The sequence below is a fragment of the Lutjanus erythropterus genome, chromosome 22 (genome assembly GCF_056507025.1).
Source record: "Lutjanus erythropterus isolate fLutEry1 chromosome 22, fLutEry1.hap2, whole genome shotgun sequence".
Lineage (NCBI taxonomy): Eukaryota > Metazoa > Chordata > Actinopteri > Lutjaniformes > Lutjanidae > Lutjanus > Lutjanus erythropterus.
The window spans coordinates 14,036,264-14,060,080 of record NC_139338.1 but is presented as its reverse complement, the minus strand read 5'-3'; the positions used below and the strand labels follow the sequence as shown (position 1 = coordinate 14,060,080).

Genomic DNA, 23,817 nt, shown 5'->3' with positions numbered 1-23,817 from the left:
ATATTTAGAATATTTTCACCACTTTGCGACAGACAGCTTTTTTTTTTATGTGAAAATGGTGTTTTATATGCCTAATTACAAGTTTAAGAGTAATTTTACCTCACAGAGCACAGGTTACACACCTACCACTGTTTTAAAAGGATAGTTCAGATTTACCTTAGTGACACAAAAAACTAACAGATCGAAATTTTTTGGTACCTAATGAATCAATAAACATAATCCAGTCATATAATACATATGATTCTGAAATGGTCCATTTTGCATAATGAGCACTTTTTGCTTTTAGTAGATAAAGTACATTTTGATGCTTATACTTTTGTACTTTTACTTAAGTAAAGGATTTAAATAATACTTCTTTACACCACTGGTAGAGGACAGGAAAGTTACAGTTGGATCTTTTTATAAAGCACACCCTACACTTTTGCCATCATATTTGTAATATTTATAAAAGTATTGACCCATTTTTATGATAATAACTTTATACATTGAAGAGAACTGATCAGTTCTGACCCAAAATACACTACTATTCAAAACCTCAAGGCCTGGTTTCGACAGGCAGAGCGAAAAATTTCCAGCTGGCACTTTGTTTGAACATACATATCTATTTGTTTCTGAAGGAAGAGGAGTGGTTGTCGGCAGTGCTGAGTAATAATGTCGCTCAATCAGCGCTCTCATTATCTAGCCAGCATGACTTCTTAATAAGGTCACGCTCCACCTACTGAAAATAGTTCCCTCCTTTTGAGCTTTCTTCAGGTGCAAAGTGCAGTTAATTAACACAGCAGACCGGGAGAGATGCGCTCGCTATTAATTGGAAGGAAAAAGAGAGAAAAAAAAAAAGAAAGCAGAGAAAATAAAGCACACGCTTAATTCAATTAAAACAGCCATAATGGCTTTCGTTGTAAGGCCTGAGGATTCCTTTGTTTAGTGGCTTTGTTGAATTCAGCAGGTCCTGCTTGTCTGGAAGTATTAAGCAGTGTGGCCTTTCTCTCACTCACTCACACAACTTTTAAAAAATAAAGTTTTGACTGAATGATTAGTGACTTAAATGAGAAATGAGTTCACTATAGTAAAATATGACAATGATAAAAATGTAACAATGCACACACTGTTAGAAATAAGGGTTCCAAAATGGTTCTTCCTGCGTGTTTGACCTAGAACCATCTGCTTCCGAAGAACCCTATTTCGAAGAAAAGTCTTGTCAAGAGTATTTTGTATGACTAAAGGTTCCATTAAGAACCTTTACATCCAAAGAATCCTTTCTGGGTGAAAGAGTTCTTCAAGAACTGTTGAAATCCTTTAAAAACTCTTTCGTCAAGGGTTGTTTGTACAATTATATTAAAGGGTTCTTGGTAGAACCCCCTGAGTGGGTTCTTTGAAAAATAAAAGGGTTCTTGGTTCCACTGAGAATCCTTGTTGTCTACAAAACAGTTTTTGGAATAAAGGGTTCTTCAAGAATTCTTGAGAAAAAACTCTTTTGTCAAGGATTATTTGTACGATAACATAAAGAGTTCTCAGTAGGAGATGGGTTAAAGATTAAAATGTGAAGGGGTTCTTGGTAGAACCCCCTGGACAACCTTTGGTATATAAAATGTTTTTTGACAGAACCCTCTGGGCAGGTTCTAGATTAAACCTTTGAATTATAAAAGGGTTCTCAGTGGAACCCTCTGGGTGGATTCCTGTGAGCACCCTTAGAATGTGGAAAAGTTCTTGATAGAACCCTCAGAAAAGGTTCTGGGTTCTGAGAAGGTCCTGGATGGAACCATTACACCAAAGAAGGCTTCTCTGTCGAACCTCTCATAGGGGGTTCTGTGTCAAACCTCACAGATGATTCTAGGTATAATCCATTATTGTGGGTTTTAGGTAGTTCTCTGCAAGGGTTCTGAGTGGAACCTTTATAAAAGGTTCTACCAGGAACCAAAAAGACTGACTCTGATTGTTGTTAGCTCCCTTATTTCTAAGAATGTATAGTCTAGTTCCAGCTCTGCAGTGAAGTGTGTTTTTGCTTTTTTTTTTTTAAACTTGAAATTAAAACTTACTTGTATTTCCAGCTGTTGTACGACCTGCATCTGGACTCGACACTGGGCTGTGCTCCGGTCATCGAGGGCATGTTCATTGTTTAGGTGCCTGGAGGTGGACAGGAGGACGGACAGAGATGTTAGACACCAACTTTAAAATCTTTCGCGCATGTCAAAGCCAGCAGGAGACGGCAAAACACACTCACTTTCACCACGATCAAAATTGTGGAGGATGATAATTACAGTATCAACTTCACTGCTGTTTTGTTTTAATGATAATATTTCTATACTGGGACAATTATCTATAGGATCCTGTTAGGACCCATTGTTCCTCTGTGAAATGAGGTAATTAGAAGTAACATGACGGTGTGTGGTGCCATGTTTAACATGACAATAGGCCTGCGTCACTTTAGATGGCTAACTTCAATGCCACCCTGAACGCTGCTGCTGCTTTCTACAGAGAATAAAAGATGCTAGCCCAGCAGAACGGCTTTGTCTCCTTCGTTTATCGAAAACAATACACACAATTTAACACCGGCAACATTTGACACACAAAAGCAGCTCTTTCGACTGAAGGTGCATTATCCGGCGGCAGACATATTAAATGTATCTGGTGTGTTCGCCTCATTAGAAGAAAAAGGCAGCCAGACAGCCATAACAGTCAATGAGGGTTTTTGTCTTGATTGGATTTCGTCTGTAGGACACAAAAGAGCCTCCCCATTAAGACAGACCTTTATTCCTGCTAAAGCACACATATGCGAGACACACACGCACACAAATATGGGGCGAAAAAGGGGTTTCTAAAGTGTTGTGATGCTGGGTAATGAGCCTCTATCTAAATGATCATTGGTGACAAACTCACAAAGCAAGCTTTGAGGAGGCATGCTTATGAAATGCCAGAGCTGCCACTTTATCTCCAGTAATTATAGGTTAGCTTGCAGACCCTTCAATGATCATTTACAGCGCTGCCTCCAGTGCATTAGAGGGAGTACAAAATCTCTCTCACTGGCTTTCACTTTATCTGAGAACGCACACACACGCTTACATTATCATGAACTCGCACAAACACACAAAAAGCACACACTGATACACAAACATATTCCTCTATTTTCTTCCACTTCTTGTTTATCTGCAATGTACAAAACAAGAGCTCAATGAGCCGGCTTCTCTTGGCCTGCCAATCAAAAGGCTGAATAGAACATTTGTAATCACAATAGCTCTGTACCTTTCAATTACGCCACACACATTTAAAACCATTCCATCTCATCCCTGCTTATACTTTTGTGACCATTTCAGGTCTAATGCGCAGAAATTTTTCATTATAAATCAAGAATGAGGTAGCATTAAGAAAGGCGGGGTGGAGGAGAGGGGATGGATGAGGGATAGCTGTGGAGAGGGGCTGGGTTTTCTCCAGCCCTGTGCCTAATTGCTGTTTCAGAATGCGCATGCAAAAAGGGGGCATTACATTAATCATTTAATCACGTCCCTCGCAGGATGAGGGAACTAATGTTGCAAATACCCTTTTCATTTCACTGCCCATAATGCTATCTTATGCACTTGATGTATGGCGTGTGTCATGAATTACAGCTGCTTCAAAAGCACGGAGCGGCCTGCTCACTGTCCCTGAAGATACCTCATTACAAAAAAAAAAAGAGAAAGAGGAGGGGAAAAATCTTTATTAAGTTTGCCTCTCATCGACAAGCAGCTTGTTTTTCTTTTATTTTGTCTTGTGTTTCTACATCTTAACTAGAGCCAGATTAATACACTGGTCTGATGATATCGGCCACTCACAGATATCGGTATTGGCATATGTGTTGTCTGATATTTTTTACAGACCATAATGCAGATTGTTTTTATTTTTATTGTTATTTTGGGGCAGATGCTGATGGCGATATTGAGACCGATATGGAGAGGGATAGCTGTGATAGGACAATATATCCATCAGGCTCTAATAAACAAATAAATATAAAGAGGTCAGTTGGTCACCATCAGATATTTTTAAATCCCTAATATTCGTATCGGCCCCAAAAATCCAATATCAGTCAGGCTCTACTCTCGACAGCCCTCCAGCCACTTATTTTCCTACACACACACACACCTTCCACCGCTGGCCAGTTAGCAAGGTGATTACAGGCAGATTACTACATGCATTTATGAAATATTCAAATGGCAGCATGTCCTTCTGTGCATTAATAATGCCACACAAAGACAAAAGAGGAGCAGGGGGGAGGCAAAGATGGGCAGACAGAAAACAATAAAGAAAGAACACCTTATTTACTGAGACGTGGGCAAAAAAAAAAACCTTCTTATTTCTCTCCTCTCTGAGCTATAAACCGTCTTTTCTAATTACATAAAAATCCCTTTGCTCTTATCTCTTATTTCATCTGCCTCCAAGCCCATATACTCATGAGAAAATCATCATTACACTGCAGCTCTGATCTTTTGGTTGCCTCTAATCATAAACAAATCTAAATTATTTGTAGGTGAAAATGTAAATAGAAACAGGAGGGAAAAAAAGAGACTGATTCATCTTAACTGTAGAAGAACTGAAGAAGAAGAAAGGCGCACCAGTTGGGAATCTAGGCAATGCATTGCTGTGGACATGATCAGCAACAAAAGATGTTTTATCACTTAAAAATGAGGTTTGGTAACCAATACCAATAATCAAACATCAATCTCTCCAAACTAATGAAAGTCTATCAGTGAACTCGTTTGACCTCACAGGAGTGGTTAGTCTACTGCCTCAGTCTGTTTGTTTGAATTATTGTGACTTTGGTGTTTCAAAAGGATAGTTTGAATTCACCAAAGTCACGCAATAACGCAAACAAACTAAAAGATCGAGGCAGCGGTAGACCAGCGACTCCCACGTTCTGCCAAGTAAAATTGCTGATTGCTCCTGTGGAGATTGGTTGGTTTGGAGAGTGTGATGTTTGGCTTATGTACGGGCAATTTCACGTTGGAAATGGCTGTTTGATGGCAAGGTAAAGAGGTTAAAATATTCTAAATGTAGCATTCACTTGAACTAACTGGCATCTACCTTAGGTAATACACTAACAATCAATACGTACCTCATACAACCCCATTTCAGAAAACCTGGAGGTGGAGGATACGTCTCACCATCACACCTGCTTGGCTACTGTTTATGTTTACTGTTCAGGCCTCATTTTAGAGGAACATTGATTTCTGCCTTGAAGAGGGAATTGCTCATGTGATGAAGGCCTTGTGAGGATGGCGGGAAGAAAGGATGGAGACTGACAGATGTAGCAAAATCAGAACAAATAACAGCACTGATAAATATAAACAGGGAGGAGGAGGAGGGAGAGGTGAGACAGTTTTTCAGCCCTCAGATGAAGACTTCTGTTTTTTTTTTTTTTTGTGGAGGCTGTAGTTTCTCTTAAAGAGAAGGGAACAAAACATCTCAGAGGTTTTTCCCCACAGCTGTGTGTATGAATATGTATAGGCCATCAACGTCCACTAAGGGCCCAATAATAAATCTACTCAAGCCAGCATGTATGGATGATATACTTGTGCTAATTGTCTGTGTGTATTATCAGGGGCCAGAGAGGCCCAGCAGAGAACAGCAAGTTAGGCCCCCTAACTGTCTGCTTACGACACACAAACAGTCGAGCTAATGCATACACACACATATGCAAAGAGGAAAAGGATTGTGTATGTGGCTCCACACGTACTGTACACCTACTAGCATGCACATATACAGTATAAACACACACACACTCTCCCCGTGGTGGTGGTGCATAAGTAATGCCCTCCGTTTTAAAGGTCTTGTCACAGTGCAGCAGACATGTGGAGGGGTAGAGGGGAGCTTAGCTATCCAGGGGCCAGGGGCCTGCCTGCCTTCACTGAGCGTGTGCGTATGTGTGTACATTATATAGAGACGAAGACACTTGGCTGCTGCCTTGTGGGTTTAATTAGCAGTGGGTTACAGACACCAGCGTTCAGGTTAGCGGCTGAGCTTGCCATTTTAACATGGAGCCTGCCTTCCTGCCAGTAATAAGGAGAGCAGAGTGGTGACAGAGAGTGGAAGGAGTTAAGTGTGTGTGTGTGATTGTGTGTGTGTGTATGTGTGTGGAAGAAAGTGTGTGTTTATGTGGAGACTGAGAGTGTGTGTTATTGAGGTAGGAGGACACTGATATACAAGGTGAAAGGCCAAAAGCTGCGAGAAGCGTGAGATCAGGAGTGATTTAAATCAATACGTGTCGTGTTCGGTACAAAAACTGCGGTGAGTAAGAAGGGGGTTTTGTGCAGACAAATATGTATGGAAGACCATTTCTGCCAGTAACAGAAAAAAATCTCATTTTAATCTTACAATGATACCTTTTAATCTCATAACTTACTTTATCTCATGTAATTATTACTTCTTATATCATAATTTTTACTTTGTGATTCAAAACTCAGACTTGTTTTTCTCATAATTATGTATTTTTAACTTATAATTATGACTTTTAATCTCTTATTAAGACTTTTTACTTCATAATTTTGACTTTTTATCCCATAACTGATGATAATAATGACCTTTAATCTTATTATTGAGGTTTTATCTTATAGTTGTAACTTTTTAACTCATAATTCTAACTTTTTAATCTTACAAATGAATTTTTATGTCATAATTATGACTTGCCATAAAGGTATTCTTTTCTTCTATTGGCGTAAATGGGCTTTCATAAATGGGCTTCATAGATCTATACAAATTATATAAGAAATGTGTAAATGTTCAAGCATCAATTGCCTTCTCTATTCTTTATGTTTACCATAAAAGCTTCCCACAAAAATAGCTGCAGCACATGCTCTAATAGCATTAATGTTCCTCCCTCTCTCTTCTTCATGTAACTGACACAAATACACACACACAAACCCCAACACCCACCACTCAAGAAACATTCCCAGCAATATGATTTCATTTTGAACTTCAGAGAGCTAATTCAGGGTGCCAGCCACCTTGCGGCTACCTTTTCCAGGTGAGAACACTTAAAAGCACGCTGAGGAGCTATTAAATGCTGATCTTGACAAGTTTCTTCATGCAACAAAACAATAGATGACTAAACGTGTCACCGCCGCTGAGCTGAGCTCCTACTGCGAGCTACGAGACGCCAGCTTGACTTGCCCCCCCCAGCACACGTAACCCACACCCAACTACCTAACATCTAAACTGTCATCTAAATCTGACACCCGCTTTATGTAACCCCGTTTAAACTGTGCCTGTGTGTGTGTGCATGTGCACGCTGTGTGTATGTGCAGCCGACTGGCATCTCCGGAAACATAAAAGGACTCCCTCTGACACCGACAATCACTGCTCCGAGGCACGCCACCGAGCAGCCATCTTTGTTCTGATGACGAGTCTGCCTTCTTTGTTGGAGCCTGTTTTCATGTGCTGGCTGGGTTACAGTATAGAGCCAGCCTGTGACTTGCAGGGATGTGTGTGTGTGTGTGTGTGTGTGTTGAACCAAGACACTGTTCTGTTTTGTAGCAGCCAATGTTCTGGCAAGCGTTCTTACAAAACCATCTGCCAACCTGTGTTCTCGCTTTCAAGTTTGAAATCTACCTGTTTTCTCTCCGTCTGTCTTCCCCGTGCGCTCAGTTTGTCTTTACAACCACGCAGCCTTTTGCATCGGCTTGCCAGCTTACCGGATTCGCAGGCTTTATACAGTGCATCTCTGCCCCTCACCCAAATAACCAGCTAAGCTACCTAGACACAGTATCCTTAGAGCACACAGACTTAGGTTTTGTTTGCGTGTGAGCGGAGCGTACAGTGCGCGGGGATGGGCTGATGTCTTCTTTAAGTAAGTGTACTGAGGTGATAGGACAAGATATCAGAAAACCTGCTAATCCCATACAGTCTTGCCTCCTCACACACACATTTGTTTCCCAAGCTGCAAGGCAAACTCCTCTACCTGGACTGGAACACATGTAGGCCAGGGTGGACGACGCGATGCACGCAAAAAACTGGCTTTTCATAAGCACGGCGGCTTGGAGATGATGTCTATGGATGTCCTCTGTAGATAACTGAATCTGACATTGACATGCATTTTCCACAGGGGATAAGCAAACACACTTGTCAGGCTATTGTTGTAATATATGTATTCACCTCTGATTTAATTTAAAGCCATCTCTGTCAATTATGATGTGTTGATAGAGTGTGAAATTCCAGCTTAATGTCAAGTCTGGTTGTGTCTGTCAGATACTGACTGTGTTTATTAGAGTCATTTCAACCTTTAATCTCACAATTTCAGCTTTCAATCTCATAATTTTGACTTTTTTTCATAATTTCGACTTTTTATCTCATGATTTCCACTATTTTTAGGGCTGTACAAGAATTTTTTACACATTTTAATTTGTTTTTTTGTCATCTGTGATATGAAAACATTAGATTTTCACACATTCAGATAAAGTAAAACTGTGCATCCTATAAAATCAGTGTACCACGGAGCAGGGTGTCACCTGACCTGCATGCTCTTTGCTCCTTCACATTATGATTAAGAATTTATTCCAACCAAACCAGAGTTGGTTATTGTTGGAACAACAGAAATGAACCATGATGCTTTTGGTGAGTTTTATTTTGTTTCTGTAGAGTTTGAATGAAGCTGATGATGCTAAAATTACAGTCTTTCACAGGGAGTGATGAGTTTGGCGAGAGCAATAAAATAGCTGTTGCCGGTTACACAAAATGCATTTTACTCTTTAAAAAAGGTCTCTGGCTGTAGGGGTCCTTTCCATAATGTTGTCAGACACTTAAAATAACAACCTGAGCCTGTCAGTAGCAAAAACAAGCACAAGCAAGCGAACGTCACCCGTCCTACGCACACTGGTACACTGAGGCGAGAGGGCTGGCGACGTGTCACCTGAGCTCCGGTTCTACCACTCCTCTCCGCTTCTATCACAGTTAGTTTTGTGGTGATTTGAAGACTTGTTTTGTAAAGTTTCCATAGATACGTCTCCTCTACCTGGACCAGGGCAAATGTAGCGCAGGTGGGATGAGGCACTGCACACAGCATGAAAAGGCTTTTCATAATCACAGCTTCGACATGATGCCTATGGATGTCCTCTGCTGATTCTGACATTGACGTGCATGTGGAAGATTTTCCACAGGGGATAAGCAAACACTTGTCAGCCTATAGTTGTAATATATATTCACTTCTGATTCATTTAAATCCATTGCTGTCAATTATGCTTCCTTTGACTGTATTGTATGCATTGATAAGAGCGTGAAAATCCAGCTTAATGTCACCTCTGGCTGTGTCTTTCAAAGACTGGTAAACACTGTGTTTATTAGAGTCATTTCATTCTACAGATACACCTTTTAGCTTTAATTCACGAGCTGCTGTAGAATTAGTAAAAGCCTGACCTAAATCCTACAGCAGCTCCCCATGGGTGGACTAGTTTCTTGTATCAGTACATTTCTTTTCTTTTTTTTCTTCTTCTTTGCTTTCTGCAACTTATTACAGTGACTACTGTAGAGAAATGCATAATTTGGGAAAATATGCCGGAACAATGTCCTGATTTCAAGAGTTTATGCGAATTCGCATGGACATTTACAGCCCGTGAAAAACACTCGCCAGATCGTTATTTCACAGTTAATTACAAATCTAATTAGAATATTCAAATTAAAGCTTTCCCTTTCTTTTCTTCTCTGTGTGAGAGCAGGGAGCCAGGGAAAGAGTGATAGTGCGAGAGAGACTCAGTGAGTGGCAATGTGATAACCTGTAATCGGCAGTGCTGCAAACACCTTCTTCCTTTGATGTCCCCCCACTAACATCCTGGCAACAAAGCCGGCCAATTACAAATGAGCTAATTAACTAAATTGTTGATGGAGCATGAAGAGTTCATTCGCTCTGGCGCCTGCACCATGACAACAGTGAATGGGGGCCTTTGTTGTGGAGGTAAGTGTGCGGCCGTGCGAGTTGCCATTAGCTTTTGACGCTTTTTCACAAACCTATCAGGCCCTTCCACGCCGGGAAGGAGATTTGTTATGGATCAGAGTTGGCTTGAATCCTGCACTGCCAGAGCTGAACCCTGTCAACTGGCTGTCTGGAAGGTCAAAATGTGCTCTTTGAAAGGCAGTGATGTTTTCTTTGTTAGGCCCACGGAAAGGAGGAGGTGCTGTGGTGTAAGGGGGGTAACTTTTGTGCGTTTCACAATAAAATAGATAACAGCTTCTTGTGTGGACACACCGAACCCCGCATGGTGCTAACAGGGAGAGGTGAAGAGGTATCATCTTTGCCACAGGACGTGCTCTTACTTCAAAAACTGTCCGAAGTCCTCGCAGATGTTCTCACAGCCGGGCCACTTACAGACACCATGACCGTACAGCGGGTGGGTCCCTCCGCTTTCTTCATGTAGCGAACTGAAGGAGAGAAGAAGAAAGTGAGACTGTATAGAGTTCATCGCAGAATCTGCAAAAGGCTTGAGGAGGTCTGAGTAACAGTCAGCAGGAAAGGGGTCAAAAGAAGTTAATTTGGTCGATTTGCTCAATAACTAAAGCTAGATAGGAGAGGCAGAGTCAAAGAGAAACACAAATATATGACAGAGGCTGATTAAAGTTATAGTTCAAATTATTTAATTTGGGGTTTTATGAGGTACTTAGTGTGTGCTGTATTTGTAATTATTTGCAGCGTTACTTTGCTGTCAGACAACTTTTCCAATGAGACACAATGTTATAAAAGCAAGATATCACTCTCCCCAAACCAACCAATCACCACTGGCAGAATCAGTCATCATACCTAGAGAAACATGGGAGGTGCTGGTCTACTGTTGCCTCGTTTGTTTGTCATGCAACAACACAAACAAACTAACAGACAGTAGACCGGCAACTCCTGTGTTCTGTGATGTAAAACTACTGATTTTGCCTGTGGGTTTTTCTTGGTTTGGAGATGGCAATATTTGGCTTCTGTAATGACAGTTATAAACGCCAAATATTGCGAGGTTGTCTGATGGCAAAGCAAAGCAGTGAAAATATTCTAAATGACAGCATACACTTAAAATGCTGATGTTGCTGATGTACAGCGAGACATGCTTAACTTTTATGCTGGTACTCCTCTCAGATTCTCATAACTAGGGGAATGCTGACCATCGATAAGTACCTCAAACAAACTCACATCAAGTAATCTAAACTATCCCTTTAACTTGGAGACGGTGCAGACTAATGTGTGACTTCCCCCAATGGAAATCTAGAGTAAGCTGCAGCGTCGTCTCCACCACCATCCCATCTTGTAAAGCCATTATGGGGGAGGAGGGCTGGATGCTTTTAAGTAAACATTAAAAATCCAGACAGCCATATAATTTTCATCAGGAGATTAATACTCTGTGTAACTTATGTTCTTTGAGGACGAGGGGAGCAGGGGTGCTCTGGCGTTTTTCAAATGGCACCCAAATAAGTTACGACCCTGCCTAGACAGCACATCCTATTAAAGATGACAGTTTAACCTTTAGGCTTGGCACTGGTGTGTGTGTGTGAAGACGTGAATGTGTGCTTGTCTGCTTCTAGCTGATGCCTGTGCGTGCATGTGTGTGGTCGACGACTGTGTGCGTGCATGTACGTGTGTGACCCGTGAATATATGTGTGTGTGTTACACTCTTTGAAATAAGGGTTCCAAAAGGATTTTTTTTTCTGAGGGGCTGAGGTTCCACCAAGAACCATTCGCTGCCTTTTTGAAGAAAGGGTTCTTGTGGCATATTATGAAAGCATTCTTTGCAGAACCCCCTGGCTGGGTTGTAGTTAAACCCCTGGAAGAAAAAAGGAACCTCCTTTCTGGGTTCTAGATAAAACCTTTGCAATACAAAAACGTTCTCAGTAGAAGCCCCTGGGTGGGTTCTAGATAAAACCCTCTAATATAAAAGGTTCTCAGTAAAAGCCCCTTGGTGGGTCCTGGTAAAAACACTTGAGATATACGAAGGTTCCTGGTAGAACCTCTTGGGTGGGTTCTAGATAACATGCTTAGAACAAAAAAAAAAAAAAAACGACCTGTGGCTGGTTCTAAATAAACCTCTTGGAATATAAGAAGGTTTGTGGTAGAACTCCCTAGATGGGTTCTTGTTAGCACCCTTGGAGGGTTCTGGGTTGAACCACTGTACAGTAGAAGGGTTCTCCTTTAAAACCTCCATTAAGGTGTTCTAGGTGACAGTTTGGTTTGAGGTATCCACGTGGAACATTTATAAACGGTTCTCCTCTGCGTACAACCAGAAGAATCTTTTATGGTTCTAGTTAGCGTCTGTATTTCGAAGCGTGGCGTAGCGGCAGCGCTCACACTGTGTTTTACAGAGGGGGCTTTCCCCACATCGATCCGTGGCATGTTAGTAAGCAGCGCTCCTGACAATACTGCTTGTTCGATCATTATGAGACACCACACACCCCTCGGGACGCAGGCAGATAAAAAGTCTTTTTTTTTCCCCCCTTTCCTTTTCTTCCTTCTCTTCTCTACCTCTCTCCTCTTCTCTGTCTTCCTTCTAAAGGTATCTTTTTCAAGCCTCCTTTTAGTGGTACTGGAGAGATAGCATCTACTTTAAACCAATTACACAGCACTTCCACCTCCAGTGTGAGTTTCTACCGAGCATCCATACACACACACACACACACACACACACACACACACACACACACACACCCTAAGTCCTTATTATAATATCGCCCAAGAAAAGCCTTTGAATAATGCATGGGCCAGATAGGCAGATATGTGAACAGTCAGTGTTTTGGCGCTGGGTGCATTTATAAAAGACGCCATCACAAGGATAAACATCCTGGAAACGCCACTCAAGGCATCACGTATTCTGTTTACATGACAAGCAAGCAAGGAAGGTAATTTTCAAAAGAGAAAAAAAAAGGGAGAGAAAGCACTAAATACTTAATGTACAAGGAGGTTACCTTGTCTTTCCTGCCAGAGAGGCTTGTTGTGAGTGCGCCTGCCTGCATGGCTTCCTCTCCCTGCTTTTGATATCTGTGTGCAAGCTAAGTGTGTTCACGTGGTCCCCTGGGAGAATGCTGCTCTTATTTTTTTTTTATATATATTACCAAGACGCTAATAAACTATTGAACAAATAAACAAAACATCATGTTTCCCCTGTTGTAGCAACGCTGTTATTTTAAACGAGGACAAACACTTGAGTTCTGATGTGTTCCTGTGCCGAATTGTTGGCACAAAGACAAACAAGCTTGTGTGACGGGTAACAAACACGCCGCCGTAAACTTTTCATCTTCTCTCTGCCTTTTTTCTCAGTGCTGTACACTGTAAAAACAACAACGCTGAGAAAACTCAGAATTTCAAGGCAACCTACTTCAACAGATTTTTGAATTGTGAGTCAAACTTAAACTCTTATAAAGGAGCAATATGGAATGACTGCATGTCAAAAAATGAGTACAGCAGTCCAAATAGCGAGTTGGAGCCATAGACGGCGTATTAAATAGTTTGAATATCTATTATATCTATTAATAATTTAATATTTTTAATTCCAATCTTTTAATTTTCAAGCAATCAAATAATGAAAAATTAAGCTCATCTCAACAAAAGATTGATTATAGGTCAGCAGAACTTTTTTTAGTTAACTGAAAAACTTTTTCTCGAGAACTCAGTTATTTTTACCTCTCTCGCTCCCTTTCCCGTTCCCTTTCCCGCTCTCTTCTGTGGTTGAGGACGGGGGACTGTCCGTTGGCGATAGAATGGTGAGAGATGGGTGGTGATGCTTTGGCGGGATTGGAGGAGGAGGTAGTTGAAGAAGAGTTGTTGGTGGAGAGGTCTAGGCCACCGCCGCCGCCGCCGCCACCGGTGCCAGTGCCGCCGCCGCTGCTGTGTTTGATGCCGTTGTCCTCCATGCCGTGACCGCCGCCTCCGGTCACGTCCTTCCACAACTGCTGGAGCTCTGCGGGGCTCAGGCCTGCTATGGAAATAAAGATTGAGAGAGAGAAGATAAGGAAGAGGGAACAATCAGTACAGCGACAAACCCCTGTCTCTGGTGTGTAGAGCTGCAACGATTAGCTGTTAGTTATTAAAATAATTGCCAAGTATTTTGATAATTGATTAATCGTTTTAAGACTTTTGTGATTTTGTGATTTTATTTCTGAAAAACATTTCTTTTTCCACAACAGGACAAAGGACAAAGAGATATGACAAAGCAGAACAAAATAAAACAGACTGGCTGCCAACACACAGAGAAGGTGCACATATGCTTGTCAATCATATGTCCATGCTACCAAGGAGAAGGCCAGACAAAATGAAAACCTGGTGGATCAGAGGAAAATACAATACAAAAAAGTCAAAATTCTCTGATTTCAGCTCCTCAAATGTGAATATGTTTTGGTTTCTTTAGTCCTGTAAACTGAGTAGCTTAGGGTTGTGAGCAAAACAAGACATTTGAGGACATCACCTTGCATTCTGGGAAAGCCTAAACTGCTGTTATAAAAGCCAAATATCACCCTCTGCCTACACCAACCAAACTTCATAGGCAAAATCAGTTATTTTACCTTGCAGAACAGGTTCACGAGTTGCTCACGAGTAGTTTGTTTGTGTTACTGTGTGACTTCTGTGAATCCAAACTATCCTTTTAAAACACAGATGTCACATAATAACAAACAAACAAACAAAGTCAGGCAGTAGTAGACCGGCAACTCCCGTATCCTGTGAGGTAAAATTACCGATTTTGTCTATGGAGTTTGGCTGGTTTGGAGAGAGTGATATTCAACAGTGGTGTCCCGTCAGACAGCCTTTTTCTGGAAGAAAAGCGGTGAAAATACTCTAAATATAGCGTACACTTGAACCGATATTGATTTTGTTAATCACTGTGAAAATAATCGTTAGTTGCAGCCCGACTGGTGTAAGACGAAAGCTTCAGCCTAAACTCTGCAAACTTTATTAAACAACCAGGAAAGTTGCACACAGCTGCATGACTCAAGGCCTTCTCTTCAGTGAGTGACCTCACTGCCGACCTGAGCTTGAACTCCTACTGTACTGATCAATAAAAGTCTTCTTCTTCTCTGCCCAGCGAGATAGCTAGTGTTTTTAACCTGGTAACAGATCTCACTCCTGAAAGATGTGTGTGTTTTAATTAAGGAAGAACTATTAAAACATTGATTATTGTGAGTGTGTGTATGTTCAATCTGAGATAAACAAGCTTTGTCCACTTGCTTGTTTTCAGCTTGGCAACTAATTAGGCAAAAAATTCACTCCTTTGATTCCCTTCTAACATCTCCCTGCCTGTTGTTTTCTGTCTCCGCCATTTTGGTGGTAAACAACAAACATAGGTGTTTACTTGGCTCGGGGGGAAGAAAATGGAGCCTGCTCTCCTCTCCCTGTCCTTTTTATTCTTTCTCTTTCTCCCTGGCTCAGGCAGTAAACAACAACAACAACAACAACTGAGGAAGGAAGGGAAGGGAAGGAGGGGAGGCTAGGGGAGCGGGGGAATAGAAACAGAGATGGAAAAAACAACAAACACAAACATAGAGGCAGAGCTGAGAGAGGAGAAACAGAGGTAGACAAAAGAAAAAGGCAGAATCAGACAAGAGGACTAAACAAAACGATCATGTGGAGAGTTAGGGACAAAGTGGTTGAGCAGAAGAGCATACCAATGAGAAAAGGCAGACAGACAGACATACTTAGAGATAACGCAGGGGGGACACAGGTGCATACCAATGAGAAAGACAAAGACGGCCAGGATGGAAAGACAGAAGACAGGCATGAAAATCTGACAGTGACACCAGAGGCAGCACTTTTACACCTTGCAGGCGAAACCCAGGAAGCACGTGACCACCACTGTTGTGAGTCACGTGCTCTAGACTAACATTTCCCCCCCCTCTTCCTCTTCCTCCCCTCCTGTTCTTACCTGGCGGTGGCAGGGTCTGTCCGGGCAGGGCGGCTTGGCCGGGTGCGGGCCCCGGCAGCGGGAGCAGGCCCTGCCGCTGCATGTTGAGCAGGTGCTGCTGCTGCTGGAGCTGCTGCATCTGCAGGAGCTGCTGCTGGAAGACGAGCTGCTGGGCGGCCAGCTGCTGCTGCTGCTGCTGCTGCTGTTGCTATAGAGAAGAGGAGGAGGAGGAGGAGGAAGGAGGAGAGGAGAGGAGCAAGAGAGGAGAGGAGAGGAGGGGGAAAATTACAGACGAATTAACAACTGAGAGAAAGAGGGGGGAGAGTGGAGACCGTGACCTTAGCTACACCTCTCTGCCTCTTCTTCTTCTGCCTCTCTGCACGCTCTGTGCTCACTTAGTCTTCCCTCCTTGTTTTTTGGGCTGTACCATAGTGCTTTCTCCTCTCTTTGTGTGTGTTCGTGTCTGCGAGCGCACACACACACACGCGCACAAACAGACACAAAGCAGCGCTGATATACCAGCTCTCGAGTCTGTCAGTGTATGTGGCTTGTGATTGTGTATGATACTAAGCCTCTGGTATAATCCCCCCCATCCCTCCACCACCACCACCCCTGATAGTTAATTGTCTCGCCTTCACTGATGGTCTGTTACAGCTTATGTGGCCAGAGGGAGCTGGCTAGAATGAGAGATTTACGGCGTCACGTGCGTGTGAATGCATAGACACAAGTGCAAAGCACACATGCACGGCACTTCACCCCCTCTTTCCACCCCACTCCCTGCTCTCCCCGCTGCCTCGCTGAGTTGTTTATCGCCGGGCCAGACAGGCGATTGCGTAAGCCCCTGTGCAAAACAACAACAAAAACAACAACAAAAATGGAAAACATCAAACTGCAGCAAAACAAGTCCGAGAAGGAGAGACAAAGCTTCAGATGTGAGCTGTAACACACTCAACTGTCATAAATGCCTCTGTCAAATCATAGAAAACACAGGTAATAATTGGCTTTAAGTGCACACTATTAGATTTGATGGAATACATTCAATCTTTCTAGTCTGTAATGTCAAGCTTCTAATTTCAGTTTTTGTCCTCCTCTCCTCTCCATATACTAGAAAACTAGTAACTCAGTAAAGAAAAAAACAAAAAATAAATTATCTACCTCTGAAAGGTGGAGTTTTTCTATTTGTTATATTAAACTGAATATCTTTAGGTTTTAGACAAAATAAGATATTTAAAGATAACACTTTGGATGTACATTTTCACTATTCTCTGATGTTTTATATAGATGCTGCTGCACTTGTAGAAATAAGGGTTCCAAAGGGGTTCTTCCTGGAAGGCTGAGGGTCTACACAGAACCATTAAGAACACTTTTCATTCAAAGAGTTGACTGTTGAAATCCATGAACTCTTTTGTCAACGGGTCCTTGGTAGAACCCTGTGAGTGTTTCTAGATAAAATCCTTAGAATATAAAGTGGTTCTCAGTAGAACCCCTGAGTGGGTTCTAGATAAAACCATGGAATATAAATGGGTTTGTGGTAGAGCCCCCATGCTGGGTTCTTGTTAGCACCTTAGGAGGTGGAAAGGTTCTGGATAGAACCCCCAGAGAAGGTTCTGGATGGAGCCATTAAACCATCGAAGAGTTCTCTGTAGAACCTCTCAATGGGTGAAACTTTTCACAGATGGTTCAAGGTATAGCCCTTTATGTTGGTTTCTAGGTAGAACTCTTTAAAGGGTTCCAAGAGGAACCTCTATGAAAGGTTCTACCAGGAACCAAAAAGGACTCTCTAATGGGGACAAGCTGGAGAACCAATCATGGTTCTAGTTAGCACTATATTTCCAGGAGTGCAGATCTGACATAACAATTAACTTTAATCTTTGCTGTTAATTGATAAACGCTAACAAATAAAACACTTTGTATGGGGGCAAGTAAAAACTGAGTTTGGGCAAGTAGATGAAAGACATGTGACAGAACATTAATGTGTATGTGCACACAGCATGTCATGCTCATGTGTTTCTGTGTGTTTGTGTCATGGTGGACCTGGAAAAGCATGGAGGTGGGAAGACGGGGAGGTGAGGGGGTAAAACTTGTGATGCGCTCACTGGAAAACAGGCTGCATAATGGAGTGATGGAGGGAGGTAGTTTGCCCCCCCTCCACCCACCTCCTCCCACCCTGCCTCAAGAGAAATAAGGGAGCAATTTCTATTCCATATTTGATGGCAGGGGCCCCTGAAAAACTATTCGCAAATCCAAACAGAAACAAAGCCGCCGGGAGGTCAGTGGCGGCTTCCTGTAGGGGCAACATAATGGGCTGCTTGAGGAGACACTGAGAGGTGCAACGCAGAGAAAGACAGACGAGAGTGTGTGTGTTTATGTGATACCTTTTTTTTCTGATCAATTTAATGGCTTCCACACGTACAGTATTGCCTGGATGTGGCCCTCGACTGCCTCTCAAGGTTCAGCGCCGTGTGACACTCAAGCGCGGCTACGCAAATGTGGCTAAGGCTGTCGTGCTCATCTCCCCCTCTAAAACAGCCAGAGCGAGCCATGTCTGTCCACCGACTGCCTGTCACCGTGATTTATGAGCGTCGTACGCTGTAACTTTAGCTGTGGTGCTATGTTTGTGTGTTTATGCGCCCACAGAAACAATTCATTAACGAGTTGGACCCTGAACCCTCTGTCTCTGGTCTCCTTTCCGTAAATCAGTGAGAAAGCACAGTCTGTGTAAACATCACTTGAATGAGTTTATTAATGGAGTCAGCGCCTGGGTGTGTAAAGGTAGCAGGAAAAAAAAAAGTATAGTTGGTAGTGGTGTGTGTTTGCAGGCTTGTCTAATCACTAATAACAAATTAACCAGTTAATTTTGTTCAATCATTATATTTAGATTAGCTTTAGATTTCACAGCTAATGCACTGATTATCAATAGGTGCCTCATACATCAAATAATCTTTACCATCCTTTTATGTATGATTCTGTGTATGTGGTATTCGTACCTCTTTAACCTGCTTGCCGGGGTGTTGCTGCTGGAGAAGCTGCAGATGAAGCTGCTCCTGTTGTTTCTTATAAAACTCCTGCAGGTGTTGCTGTACAGACACACACATGAACACGGGCAGAGGACAAGAATGAGTTAACACATGTTTGCATAGCACACATCTCATACAGAACTCTAAATAATGCTGTAGTAATCACAGGCTAAGAAGCAGGGTTACTCTAAGATCTATTTGATGCATTTACGATGTTCTAAATGATAGAACTCTTATTTTATGCCATTTTGGGGATGAACGGCTAATTCTGATGGATTTACTTGCAAAAAGCCCTCAGTTTTTCTTAATCTTTGCCTGCTCGCTCCAGCCGTACTCGACATGTTGGTTAAGCAGGAACTGTTGCACATTATAAATAAAGTTTTCTACTGCTCTTGGCATTCGTATCCTTGCTGTCTTTAACAGTCCTCTCCATATGGACTTTTAATAGTCCCGCAGTTCTGTAGGGGGCAACAATTCATCATATTAACTACGCATTTGGCAGCCAGAGTGCACTGGCTTCCTTTGGCGTGGCTGAAATAAACAGAACGAACCCTCTCAGGAACAGGTCCGCTACATTGAACTGATTCCTTTAACACACATACCGTGACAGCTATTTAGACAATGATTTCGGTTTTATTTCATATAATCTTCAGATGGCTTTTTGGCCTGGAAGAGAGGTTCACGGAGCCAGTGAAATGCATGGTCAAGTTCTCTGCTAACTGCCATAGAAATATCCACAGGCACTAATATTAAAAATGAATGGGAGCCCTAGGAGTAATTGCAAAATATTTTGTAAGTCTTGCTGTAGTCACTTAATCAACATAAATCACTAACTTCACTCCAAGCTGACAGGATAGGTTTTGATTCTTTTCGATTTAGGATTACAGATGCTTAATGTTCTGTATGACAGATTCCATTCAAGATGATTAACTCTGCTATGTCAAGACTGACCACATAATCTTTATAGAACTGTAAACTACAAGTAAAATGTGCCGTTAGTGGCTGTGAAAAAGGCAGTGCAAAGGCACTGCACTGAAACCAAATACAGAGTCTGAGCACTCTTAATGAAGAGGAATAATCAGAATGACTGACGTTCTTAATTAAACAATTCTCTTTCCCTTAATCAAATCTATGAATGAGAAATGCATTTCAACTCTTGACACGAGACTGTGCCGAGTGTGTGCTTTCTCGAGCTGATTCCAAATATTACATCATCCATCACCTATCATTCAGCTCCTGGTGCTCAACCCAAGTGCGCCCTACTCTCTCGGTCCCTGATGGATGCTTGTCAGGGAATTGAACCGGCGACACACCGGAGACGGTTAATTAGAGGTGACACGAACAAGTGCGTCAATTTCAGATTCCTCTTGGTAAAGCGTGTCAAGGACGCAGGGCTGTGGTGAGTTGGCATGAGCGGCTGGTGGCTGTGATACACTGGAACACTCAGACTGTGACTCAGGGTTGTGTGGGGGTATATCTTTGTGTGTATCTGCACACAGGCCAGAAAGGAATGCCAAATGGGGGTGTTTAAAGGTTTAAATATAGATTTAATGAAGAAATAATGTGCAAATGAAGGCCTACGCTTGGATTTATGGATGTGAATATGTCTCTCCTGGTCAGTACATGGGTGTAGACGGGTCCCAGGTTCAGATACCTGGACGAGCCCCCAATTTGTCACAACCTGGCTCAAGGCTGGACAAAACAGAGGAGACGCCATAACTTCTAACTTAAAATAAGTTTATTTTACAGAGGGAACTGAATTGAATCTCCCTGATAACTTGACTGCAGGGTCATCACAGTGGGTAAACATGTATACTTCTAGATCACTATGCGTTTGTGTGCATCTGCAGAATACCAGCTTACTGCTGAGGGGCCACGGCTTGCATCTAGGCGTGCGTGTGTCTGCATGCGCTTGAGTGTTTGCGCCTATATGTTTGTCTAAGGGCACATGCTTCTCAGTGTAAATGTGTGTGTACCTGCTGCAGCATTACAGCCTGCTGCTGCTGGAGCAGGGCCTGGAGCTGCTGGGGGGAAAGAACCTGCTGCTGGAGGATCTGCTGCATCTGTTGCGGCGTGATCACCTGGGGACTCATCATGGCCACTGACACTGGAACCTGGACAGGGAAGATGAAAGAGGAAAGAAAGTAAGAAATAGGCAGCCACGAACAGGACTGTGCAACGGAGAGTGAGAGCGGGCGAGAAAAAAGGTATGCAATGAAAGCACAGGAGTGAAATGGACAAGTAAAAAAGGGGTAAGTTGGAAAAATAGATCATTAGAGACGTGCGTCAGGCCTACTGGCATGGATCTACTGGGAGTGTGGTAATTGGTGACTGAGAGGTAGGGAGAGCAGGCCTCCCATGGCCGTGACGCTTGGCAGCCTAGAGGAGATGCTGAAGGACAGATGGGTGCTGTGCCTTTGTGTTGCTCATCTTATTTTGCTCTGCCTCCACCCCTCTGGGAAAAGTAGGAGATTTAAATAGACGTAGACCTTAATTAGCAGGACCCTTGAACTCCCCCACTTTCGTGTGCCTATCAGTGCTGCTATTGTGAAACAGCGTGAAAATGCACAACTCTGTAAAGTTGATTAAGAACACACTGAGGAAGTGGACATATCAGCAAGATGTGGTAGGTGGTGGCTAGGAGGTTGTGCGTTTACCTTGAGCATTTCTTTTTAATGTTGGATGGGAGGGAAATATGAAAAAACAAAGACTTATGTTTATGTAGTAGGGAGTTTTTTTGACTAGACACCTTCTGCGGTGAACAAGTTTTACATTCTCACGAAAGCAGCCAAAAGCTGACGTGCCATTTTGAGAAATGGGTGTCATTTTTAGGTGATAATCACTAAAATATGAGCTGTCAAAAGCGGCAGAAGTACTTCACCGAAACAAAACAAAGACACATATCCTGCATTTCCTCCAAATTCTTCTAAGACAGCAGCACAAATGACTTCTGAAGCAGCAGATCAATGGAAAAGGGATCTGTTTCTCTTCAGTTTTTGATTGCATGCACTTTAATTGGGGAGTGTGGACTAACAGTCATATTATGGAGACTATGGAAAAATTTAGAGAGGGAGGACATTGCTTTGCTAAATTTGTTTACTCTTCAATAGTCCTAAGAAAAATAAATACAGTAATCAAATAACATGTGTATGCGAGTAAACCTTGTAAAATAGGTGATTGAGTAATTTCCTATTGACTGTTGAGCAGCCCTTATGTTTTTTACTGATGTGTCACTGGAAAGCCAAGACTCAACTCCTGTGTGTGTAAAAGTCTCAGCCTGTTCAGCTCTGTCTCTTTTGTAGCTTCTAACTGTATCTCTGTGGTTTGAACTTAAGTTTCTCTCCTGTGCGCTATTTGTACTTTCAGGTATTTGCTTTATTTGACTGTTTCATGATCACTTTCAGCTGGATAGAAGCTGCGCTAAGTTTCCGCTTTCATAATAAAAGCTTTTAGATAAGAAAATATGAGGGGACTTTTATTTATGAAAAATTATTTTTTATTCATTGACGCTCAGCACATACGGATGGAATAGTGGTGAAAAAGTCATTTAAGTTATGAACACAGGTGACAGGCCTTCACTGGCTCTAGCGCAAAAAGGGTGAAAACTGGCGTGTCCACCCGGGTGTCATGATTCCATAAACTACTGATAAATACCCGTGACCACAGCATTTGATCTGGGAATGAATGCCGACTGTATCCTTTCCCACTGAAGACAGAAGCCAAACATTAGTAGGTATTTTGTACAGTAAACACGACTTTAATGAATTATTGTGTGTCCAACACTGCAAAAACACGATAATTCACCAATTAATTCACCTTGACATACTTCCTTTGACTGACTGAAGTGACTGAAATCTTCCTTCCTTATGACCTTTACAATGTAGTGTAATCAGCTTAGACATGAGATAGCTTGATGTCTGTAGTGTAATGTACATGCTTTAAGGCTGGAACCCGCATCTTGTCAACAAAGATTCTTGACAGACAAGCTTAATGCCACTATAACACAATTAAAATATCAACATGTAGTAACACCTTCACGGACGCTAATTGCGACAGTGTCTGGCGTGGAGCTGCCATGACAGTAGCTAGCCTATATGGTGTGTCAAGGGGCCAATAAGACATCCCTGTACTCATCGCCAGCTAATCAAGCTGCCTTGATTACTTTCCATGCATGTCTCTCCTCCCTCGCTCCTTCTCTCTCTGTCAGGCCTTGACACGTCCTTGTTTAGCTCTCCTCTCCTCGACGCCCACCCCCCACCCCAGGTTTTCCCCCCTCTTTGATTAGCCGAGACATTTGCATGGTCACTACACATTTTTCATTTTAGAAGTCATTATGCATTAGTGGCTCCTGATCGCCCGCCTTGACTAATCCTGATGAACTGAAAATCACAGCTGAAGGTCAACTTCCAGCCGGCCCCGCTGCACATTCATATTCATATTCAAACAAATCCTGCCTCCATTGTTCATTAGGGTCTTAGAGAGAAGGGACTCCATCTAAGGTGGAAGGAAGAGGTGGAGGAGGAGGGAGGGAGGAGGGAGGAGGATGTTGTGGTACATCTCTTTTCTTTTCCGGACTCCTCTATGCAAGGGTGCAAAAAGAAAATGCATTCACAATAAGCGAGGTGCCGAACAAAAGCCGTCAAAAGTTGCAAATTAAACAGTCCGTGTGTAATTATGCAAATGCTCTGCTTACACCTTCAATGTTATTAACCCTTAAAGGTACATTTGCTAGGTAAGTAATTACCCCCGCAGTCACTCCTGGTTTTGTGTTGGATGCCATGACAATGGGACGAGTGCAGCTGAGAAACAACATGAGTGATGCACTCATTAAGACTATTAATTGGATGCTGGCTCAAAGATGTTTTGGTTCACAAAAGGGATGCAGGCTTAGACATGTAGGATTTAACACAAATGTATGCGCATGCATATATAAAGTGGAATTAAACATAAATTCTACATTGCACTTCAAACACTTTCCTTGTTGT

The 23,817-nt window shown here is 42.4% G+C and overlaps 1 protein-coding gene across 5 annotated transcripts in view; it reads right to left on the bottom strand.

The window, feature by feature from the left end:
• Positions 1-23,817, bottom strand: part of foxp2 (forkhead box P2) — a 128,743-nt gene that overhangs the window by 25,483 nt on the left and 79,443 nt on the right. For all 5 annotated transcript variants that reach the window (XM_084710513.1, XM_084710516.1, XM_084710514.1 and 2 more), the window contains 6 exons: positions 20,809-20,946; positions 18,803-18,892; positions 15,837-16,023; positions 13,604-13,898; positions 10,270-10,374; positions 2,037-2,124 (listed from right to left, as the gene is read on the bottom strand). In XM_084710513.1, the coding sequence (XP_084566639.1) occupies positions 2,037-2,124; positions 10,270-10,374; positions 13,604-13,898; positions 15,837-16,023; positions 18,803-18,892; positions 20,809-20,946 (903 nt within the window). The remainder of the gene's footprint in view (positions 1-2,036; positions 2,125-10,269; positions 10,375-13,603; positions 13,899-15,836; positions 16,024-18,802; positions 18,893-20,808; positions 20,947-23,817) is intronic.